The sequence below is a fragment of the Uranotaenia lowii genome, chromosome 2, assembly GCF_029784155.1.
Source record: "Uranotaenia lowii strain MFRU-FL chromosome 2, ASM2978415v1, whole genome shotgun sequence".
Lineage (NCBI taxonomy): Eukaryota > Metazoa > Arthropoda > Insecta > Diptera > Culicidae > Uranotaenia > Uranotaenia lowii.
In genome coordinates, this window is record NC_073692.1 from 301,679,631 (window position 1) to 301,688,173 (window position 8,543).

Here is an 8,543-nt window from a genome sequence, read left to right on the forward strand (position 1 = left end):
CATGAAAAGCCATTGGTGACCACTGATGGGACTCATTCCCCTCGTGGGAGTGAGCCTCTTCTAGACAACCCCTGGTGGCTGTCTCACCAGTGGAGGCAAGTCCTCGGACTGTACCTGGAGGCCAAGGCCGCGTCGATGTGAGCGCTTGGGAAAACAACCACTGATGGCCCGTTCCCCTCGTGGGATTGGACCTTGAGAGACAACCACCATCAGTGGAGGCAGGTCCTCTTGACGCTGCCTGGCGGCCAAGGCTCGGGGGGGGGGGGGGGGGATCTCGGTCGCCTGTTCTCTCTTCTCTCGCGCTCTCTTTCCAACATCAGGCCGCTCGTCGGACTGAACACATGCTTTCGGGCATTAACACGGTTTTTTTTTCACGCGGTACGTATATCAGTGTAAAAAACCCTTACTGTATTTGATTATAATTTTAATGGCATGTGCGGCGGAATGAAAACTAGAGAGAATTTATTTATAGAAATTTGAAAGAAAGGTGGATAGACAGGCATTAGTGCGCCAATAGGAAAAAGCTTGACAGGTGTTGAAATTTTAGGCTAGAGGGTATGTTGATGAAAAGCTCCCATGAATTGTCCCGCCTTTGCTCTACAGTAGCTTACTATACATGAGAAACTGAGAAAGAGAATTCCCATGTATTAGCGAGCCCAGTGGTTTGAGAGCGTGGTTTTACACACATGGGCCTACCGAGCTTTCCTTATGCGAGAACAGTTCTAGCGACGTTGGCATTTTTTTTTTCAGATTCGCTGCGAATAGTTGCTACTTGTCGATTTTTTCGCATTTCACATTTTATCTATTCCGCGTTCTTACTTTTTGGCCAATTTTTGTCAATTTTTTAACCGTATTTTCTTGTTGTGTTTTTTTTTTTTTTTTGCCAATGATGTTTGTTATAAGATACTGTATTAATAAATGACCCTTCCACCTTAAGGAAACATTGATTTCGGATTTCAATGATAGAACGTAGATTAATATTTAAAAAAAAATTGTAATAATTGAATAAAATACGTTAGTCCCAATCGTCTAACGTTAAATCTTTTAAAATATCTACTCCTTCGGTATCCTGTCCATTTTCCAGCGGGAAATCGCCCTCATCTACTGCTTTCTTTTGTTTTTTCTTACCTTTCTTAGTCTTCAGCTTCGTGGCCTCATCTTCAGCTCCTTGTTTGCTCTTTTTAACCTTCTTATCTTTTTTCTTTTTCCGTAGATTATTAAGTTCTTCTTCATCGGCGGAATCCAGTTCCGGACCATTGCCGGAATCATCCTCGTCGTCGTCAGAAGGGAACAAATCCGTTGGTTCGTTCACCGCCTTTTTAGATGTTTTGGTCTTCTTGTCCAACTTCTTGATCGTAGGCAGCTCGTAGTCGTTGATGTTGTCGGATTGATTAGCTTGACGTCGTTTTGATTTTTCGTTCTCCTTAGCGAATGCCTGGTAGAAGGTAAGAAGCGGAGTTCCGTTGGCTTTCTGGGCAGCTTCCCAGCCGGCGACCGCAGTTGGATCTTTCAAAGTAAAGGCCAAAGTTTCTCGTCGCTTTTCAATGAATGTGGCGTTCTCAGCTATTTTGTCCGATAGCTGTTTGATTTTACGGGAATATTTGTAAACTTTAGTAGTTTTACAAAATGACCGCAGCACAGTTAAGATAGGAACAACTAAATCTGGGAAACAAATTGAAGCTGATTCATTGGCGAGATATTCTAGGGTAAGCTCGTAGATTTGATCCAAAACGGCGTCTTTGTAGGCATTTTCCTGAATGTTGGCTGGAGCAAATCGTAGGAGACAAGTTAGATTTGTGGGCTTCATAGACAGCTTTTTGTGATCCTCATTGAAACTGTTGGAATTCAGCACTTCCACAATGAAAGGTAGTACCGGGATGAACACTCGAGTCCGAGCGGAAAGGTCAATCAGCATATGACAGCAATGGAATCGAAGTGGGAAGTATTGAGCAGATGGGATCAATTTGATGACTCCTGTTATGATGCTCACGAGTGGATAGATCAACGGCTCTAGTTCTTTCTTGTCGTAAGTTATAGCCAGAACATCGGACCAGAGCTTCAACGAGTTGACGTACTGCCAGTTGTAGATGTACTGGAAGCTATCCTTTTTCTGGAGAATGACGGCGTTCCGGAGATGAATGGCCAATTGACGTATGTAGAGGAAAACATGTTGATATGAGATTGACATATCAAGGGTAAAAAGTTCAGTAAGCGAACGACGCATAAAATTGATCCCCGGAAGAGTATTCGGACTTACAAACTTGCTGTTTTTAACATAGGCCAAGTACATATTCTTCAAAACATCACTAAGGAAGCGACGCATCTGTCCACAGGTTATCTTCAATATGCAAAGGAAGGCAAGCACTCGGATAGATTCTTCTTCCGAAGTACTCCAGATAAGAATCAATCTCTTGAGAATTGGTTTAGTGATTTGAGGGTAGCATGTCAGAAGGGAACAAATCTGATGTAAATGTTTTAGTAGAACATTCATAATATGTGTGGATGACACGTTTTCCAACAAATTTGTCAAATCAACCAAATACATCCTGAGGCAGGATTGTACCTTTGCAAATTTTTTGTTCTTCTTTATGTTTTTGAAGTCCTTGGAACTTTTGACGCCCAGATAATTTTTAACAGCATTTGCCAAGTGAAGAACGCATAGCTGGACTACTCCATTGAAAATAGCGGAACCATCTGCTTTAAAAGCCGGAATAACATTGGTTTCTCCAGTCACTGTAACCAGAACTGAATTGAACGCTTTACAAACCGTTCTGATAATGGCAACATTTTTTATCGGAAGTTTTGTCAACTCTTCTGTCCACTTTTTCAACAGCTTCAGTGTAAGTTTTCTCTGAACGCCGGGTTGTTCATCCTCTTCCTTTTCGTCATCGTCATCCGCTTCATCATCCTCCTCAAAGTCACTTTCATCACTGGCCACCTCCAATTTGTCGGGAAGCTCATGAACAGCGCCCTCAGCATCTTCGTCTTCCTCATCATCGTCCGTGACTTCCTCATCGCTCTGAGACATAGCACCGAATTTCAGCAATTTTTTATCGTTCTTTTTTAAAAACGCATACAATTCGGGATCGGTTTGCTCTAGTTTATCTAATGCCTGTTGATGCTCTTTTTCAACATCTTTCTGTCCGCCACATTCTTCTTTTGGGGAAGCATCCTTAACCTTCTTTTTCGTTTTCTTCTTTTCCTTTCCAGCGACCACAGGTTCTACCTCCGGTTTCGGTACTTTGTCCGTCTTTACTTTTTTTTTCTTCGACGGTGGAGGTTCGACTGCCAGTTTGTCGTCAACATCGTCGTCACTAGCTAGGTCGGCATCCATGTTATCAAGAAAATTATCCAAAGACATGTCCTGCACCGGAGGCCTGGGCCGCTTACCTATTTTTTTCTTTTTCGAGAGCCCTCCTACACCGTTTGACATTGGTTTCATTTTCAGTGCTGATTTTTTTCACCGTTTCACTTGTTGTAGAATTCCAATGCCTGTAAGTTAACAAAATGCAGTCTTACTATTTATTACACGATATTATGCCCTTAGTAATCTACTTAGTCAAAAGAAATAATTACCTGAAAGCGATTTTCCGATATTTTCGAAAACGGCTCAGCTGCACGTGTTGATGTGTTGTTGATGCGTTTCCACGATGTGCTTTTGTTTACCGACTTTTGTTTGATTTTGACATTTTTGCCTTTTTACACGATAAATGGAAATAACCCGAAAAGACTTCCCACATGCTTGCAAAACCACACGCTCCTTTTTTAAACTCAAAGTTAAGATTGTTTTGGCTCAAAACAGCACTTCAGTCACAGTAGTGGCAACTAGTCTACCTTTACGTACTTTTTTAAGAGTACGTATTTAGCCCTAATTTTTGCTCAAAGTGCCCAAGGAATATTTAAAAAAGATATTTGCCTTTTACTTTTACAAAGTTTAAATGTGCCGAAGATTTTTTTTTTTCACTGGTGTCTGATCAATATCTTGCGAAGGGTGCTTAATCGCTTGGCGCATGGCACCCTTCCAAATAAACGCACTTCAATCAATCAAAATCAATATCCTGCGAAGGGTTTAATAAGTATGTGTTTTACAGACAAACCTGGACACCTGGCAACCCAGCTTCCATCGCATATTGCATTAATTTTATTCAAATTTCAAGAATAGCAGATTAGCGTGAAGTAGGTGAAATATTTTAAAACAATAACAAATATTTTTTGTTTATTTTTCTGTTGGTCCATCTCGCCGTGAAAATTATCAATAATTATTATTTTTTATTCCAAAATGCTGCTCTTGAAATCCAATCGTCTAATTTCGATCAGTAGAATACGGTTAACAATAATTTAATTTTACTGAAACTTGGACATTATTAAGTTATGATTCCTTTTACAGATACGCTTCACATAATGCAACGGCTCAACCCAATGTGGATCAGCGAGAAGTGGACACTTTACAACGAATGTCGAGCGAATGGTGGAATCCGACGGGTCCTCTCAAAGGTCTCCATTCAATGAACGCTATTCGGGTGCCTTTAGTCCGTGATGGTTTGATTTCAACGGGACTAGTCCCCAAAGAACAAATCAGTTCCCCCAGGGTGCTTAGCGGCTTGAACATTCTGGAAGTAGGTTGCGGAGGAGGTATCTTAACAGAAGCATTGGCTAGAATACGTGCCAACATGACCGGTATAGATCCGGGAGAACGTCTTATCCAAGTAGCCAAAGAACATGCTCAACTGGATAGATCAGAGGCAGTCAATCGAATTCAGTATCTGATCGAAACAATTGAAGATCACGCTAAGGCGAATGCGGAAAAATACGACGCAGTAGTAACGTCAGAGGTGTTAGAACATGTAACTGACAAAGCGTCATTTTTGGAACATTGCATAATGGCTTTAAAGCCAGGAGGATCAATTTTCGTGACTACATTGAATAAAACCACTGCTTCCTGGCTCGGAGGAATTGCTGTAGCTGAGCACGTTTTAAAGCTCGTTCCAGAAAACACTCACGATTGGGAAAAATTTATATCACCGATCGATTTGCAAAGATTGCTTAAAACTTTCAACTGCAGCACGATCCTAGTGCATGGAATGGCGTACGAATTTTGGCGAAACAATTGGACTTGGTGCAAAAACACAGAAATCAATTACGCAATCCAGGCTGTGAAAGTTCCCGAAACATTATCTAACTAATAAAAATGTAACATAACACGAATATGTAACTTGCTTAAATTGTTTGTTTATGTAGATTTTATTGAATATGTTTAGTAGAAATCGAGCAGGCTACTGGCACTCCAGAATGTCGTTTGTACGAAATTCATTCCTGAAGGACTGATAAGAACGCCTGCAGTTATACTCAGGGCGTGTACAGCTTCGGGTGTGTTCTTATACCAATACACGGAATCGTCCATCTGGTGACAGGCAATCGTAATCGTAGGCATGGCAGGCGAACAATTCGCTGTCAAAAGCGCTCTGTCTCCTACCCCCCCGCCCCCCAAAGAGAAATTTTTGTTGGCTACTTTTCCTCAATATGCAACCACCCGTAGCTGAAGGCACGCTGGTTATACTGTTGCTCATCAGACAGCCATAAACGCCTGAATGTAGTTAAGCTGTGACAATTGTGAAATCAATCTTGAACGAGGTTGAATCAAAAAACGCTATTACGTAGGTACATCGAATAGCATGTTTTATGATATTCAACATTGAAGCTAATGATGTGAACTTGGTAGTTACAATTCAGGCGTTTTCGGTTCCCTTTTTTGAGGTGAAAAAACAGAAAATCAGTACTCGTTGCATTCTTGGGACTAAACAAAAATCTATCATACTATTCTATTATAGTGATAATGAAGATCTAATTCATGGGCATTTAAAAGATCAAAAATATGTATCTAACCGTAAAATTATTCTAATTTAAAATGAATGTTTTAAGTTTTTATCTGCTTTTTTTCTCGGATTTTCATCCTTAGGGATGATTCATCCCGATATCTTTTATTTCAAGTATCAACCAGTTAGGAAAGGAAACAATGACGAAATTCACATCAAGCTGTCTCCTAAAGTTAAACCTTAGGCCATTATGCCCTCATTTCCCCTTTATGCATTTCGAATTCTTAAGCTGCAGAATTCTTTTACTTTCTTCAGCTTTGTTTTAAAAATATCATTATCAAATCCAATTATCAACTTTCTTTCAATTAATTGGTGGCCCTGAAAAGGGCCGTTTGTGATTGGGGGAAAGGGAAACGGGGGATCAATGATTAAGCGCGTTCTCCACGAATTCGGCGAGCCAGCTGAATGTCCTTCGGCATAATGGTGACACGTTTAGCATGGATAGCGCACAAATTCGTATCTTCGAACAAGCCAACTAAATAAGCTTCACTTGCTTCCTGAAGGGCCATTACAGCGGAACTTTGAAACCGCAAATCCGTCTTGAAATCCTGGGCAATTTCCCGAACCAAACGTTGGAACGGCAACTTGCGAAGCAGCAATTCAGTCGACTTCTGATACCGGCGAATTTCCCGCAAGGCCACCGTCCCCGGACGAAAACGATGCGGCTTCTTCACTCCACCGGTAGCAGGGGCACTTTTACGAGCGGCTTTAGTGGCCAACTGTTTCCGGGGCGCTTTTCCGCCGGTGGACTTACGAGCAGTTTGCTTAGTACGAGCCATGTCTGATCAGAGTGACAATCGAACGAAAAATGACAAAATTTCGAAAAAATCATATTTATTACTTTTTCAGAATGCGTTCAACCAATCACGAACAAGCAATCCGCACGCAGCCAGTATAAAAGAAAACGGGCCCCGGTCGAAAAAAAAATTTAGTCTACTTTCAGCGCTCATCATGACTGGACGTGGCAAAGGAGGAAAAGGTTTAGGAAAGGGCGGTGCCAAGCGTCATCGCAAAGTGTTACGAGACAACATTCAGGGCATCACCAAGCCTGCAATTCGTCGTTTGGCTCGTAGAGGAGGAGTAAAGCGTATATCTGGACTGATTTACGAAGAGACCCGTGGCGTACTGAAAGTGTTTCTGGAAAATGTAATACGTGATGCCGTTACGTATACTGAACATGCTAAACGTAAGACTGTCACTGCTATGGATGTTGTCTACGCGTTGAAACGCCAAGGACGCACTCTGTATGGATTCGGAGGTTAATTTATGATAGAGCTGAGCTAAAACAACGGTCCTTTTCAGGACCACCAATAACTACAAAAGAGTTGAATTGAATTTCATATAAACAACATTGGATGAATGACCGTGATTCCCGGGAAAAAAATGAAAACAAACACGTAAGGGAGGCCACCTGGCTTGAACTTTTTTTTTTATTTGCTAGGGGACGGCTGAGACCATTATGGTCCATTTTGCCAGGGCTGAAACTTGTAACTTCTTCTTGTTGAAGACGGTTAGACAAAATTTCTCGAAAACTGATTAAAAATTTGTCTTTGGTTCGAGTACACGGGACAGTTTAGGAGGATATACTTTATTGATAGGAAGCAGTTACATGAAGCAGATGAGAAGATCATTTTTTTTTTTTTTTTTTTTTTTTTTTTTCAAGGAATTTAACAGCAAGCTGTCATTCTTCCCAATTCCTTTTGTTTCTGTGTTAAAATCTTTTTGGATTTTTTGTTTTTGTTTTTTTTTTTTTGTTTTTTTTTTTGGTTTTGTTTTTTTTTTTTTGTTTTTTTTTTTTTTTTTTTTTTTTTTCCTTTTTCTACAGATCATCAAGTAGTTTAGAACTTTTTAAAAATTCAATCAATTTGCCTTCTTCTGAGGGGCAGTTGGAGAGAACTAGGCGAAGATTGTCGCCTAGCTGACAGACAGTCCTCTGTCTAGCGTAAATTACGCAGTCAATTAGGATGTGGCGAACTGTAACTAAGCAGTCACAGGAGGGGCAAATAGGGGGGTCCTCTTTATCGAGGAGGTATGAGTGGGTTAGTTTGGTATGGCCAATCCGAAGTCGTGTAAGAGCACGTTTTTCTATAGGGTTTGTGCGGTCAATCCACCGTTGGGGACAATTTTTTACTTCGCGTAATTTAGCGGTTCGGTTGTTGAACCAGGTTTTTTCCCAGGCGAGCGCTAGTTGGGTTTTCACAAATCGGTAGGCGTCTTGTTGTGGGATGGGCACTTCGATAGGGGTCATGTTAGAGCCTTCAAATGCAAGCCGGTCGGCAGCCTCGTTACCTGGAATACCTGCATGGCCAGGTATCCACACCAGGGTTGCCCTTTTATCAAGTGCAATATCGCTGATGGAAGAGATCCAGGGGTGCTTTATGTTGCCTGATAAAATGGCTTTAAGCACGCTCGCAGAGTCGGAGAAGATTATTGGGGGGTTAGAGTTAGGGTGGGAGTGTTGGAGGGAATTAAGTAGGGCGAAAGCTTCTGCGCTGAATACAGAGCACTGTGGGGGCAGACCAATGCTGCGATTGTTGTTCAGATCGTGGATACCACAGCCGACTTTCCCATCAGTGGATTTTGACCCATCGGTGAATATGTGGGGATCATTGCGGTATTTTCTTTCAACAAGGCTGTAGAAGTGGGGTAGGACAGTGGCAGAGTTTTGAC

The 8,543-nt window shown here is 41.5% G+C and overlaps 4 protein-coding genes across 4 annotated transcripts; 2 read left to right on the plus strand and 2 right to left on the minus strand.

The window, feature by feature from the left end:
- Positions 1-974: 974 nt before the first annotated feature.
- Positions 975-3,701, minus strand: LOC129748080 (nucleolar complex protein 2 homolog). The gene is made up of 2 exons (XM_055742554.1): positions 3,577-3,701; positions 975-3,492 (listed from the first exon to the last, which is right to left on the minus strand). The coding sequence occupies exon 2, from the start codon at positions 3,440-3,442 to the stop codon at positions 1,016-1,018; it is 2,427 nt and encodes an 808-aa protein (XP_055598529.1). The 5' UTR covers positions 3,443-3,492; positions 3,577-3,701; the 3' UTR covers positions 975-1,015.
- A 469-nt stretch (positions 3,702-4,170) lies between these two features.
- On the plus strand, positions 4,171-5,207 carry LOC129748083 (ubiquinone biosynthesis O-methyltransferase, mitochondrial-like). Its single transcript, XM_055742560.1, has 2 exons — positions 4,171-4,326; positions 4,388-5,207. The coding sequence occupies exons 1-2, from the start codon at positions 4,280-4,282 to the stop codon at positions 5,181-5,183; spliced, it is 843 nt and encodes a 280-aa protein (XP_055598535.1). The 5' UTR covers positions 4,171-4,279; the 3' UTR covers positions 5,184-5,207.
- Positions 5,208-6,218: 1,011 nt separating this feature from the next.
- On the minus strand, positions 6,219-6,658 carry LOC129748086 (histone H3-like). Its single transcript, XM_055742563.1, has one exon. The coding sequence runs from the start codon at positions 6,650-6,652 to the stop codon at positions 6,242-6,244; it is 411 nt and encodes a 136-aa protein (XP_055598538.1). The 5' UTR covers positions 6,653-6,658; the 3' UTR covers positions 6,219-6,241.
- A 166-nt stretch (positions 6,659-6,824) lies between these two features.
- Positions 6,825-7,136, plus strand: LOC129748087 (histone H4). The gene has a single exon (XM_055742564.1). The coding sequence runs from the start codon at positions 6,825-6,827 to the stop codon at positions 7,134-7,136; it is 312 nt and encodes a 103-aa protein (XP_055598539.1).
- The last annotated feature ends 1,407 nt before the right edge of the window (positions 7,137-8,543 follow it).

Coding starts and splice junctions, on each gene's coding strand:
- LOC129748080 (XM_055742554.1), bottom strand. CDS start 3,442: ATGAAACCAATGTCAAACGGTGTAGGAGGGCTCTCGAAAAAGAAAAAA.
- LOC129748083 (XM_055742560.1), top strand. CDS start 4,280: ATGCTGCTCTTGAAATCCAATCGTCTAATTTCGATCAGTAGAATACG. Junction 4,327..4,387: donor ATTTCGATCAGTAGAATACG/GTTAACAATAAT, acceptor TTCCTTTTACAG/ATACGCTTCACATAATGCAA.
- LOC129748086 (XM_055742563.1), bottom strand. CDS start 6,652: ATGGCTCGTACTAAGCAAACTGCTCGTAAGTCCACCGGCGGAAAAGCG.
- LOC129748087 (XM_055742564.1), top strand. CDS start 6,825: ATGACTGGACGTGGCAAAGGAGGAAAAGGTTTAGGAAAGGGCGGTGCC.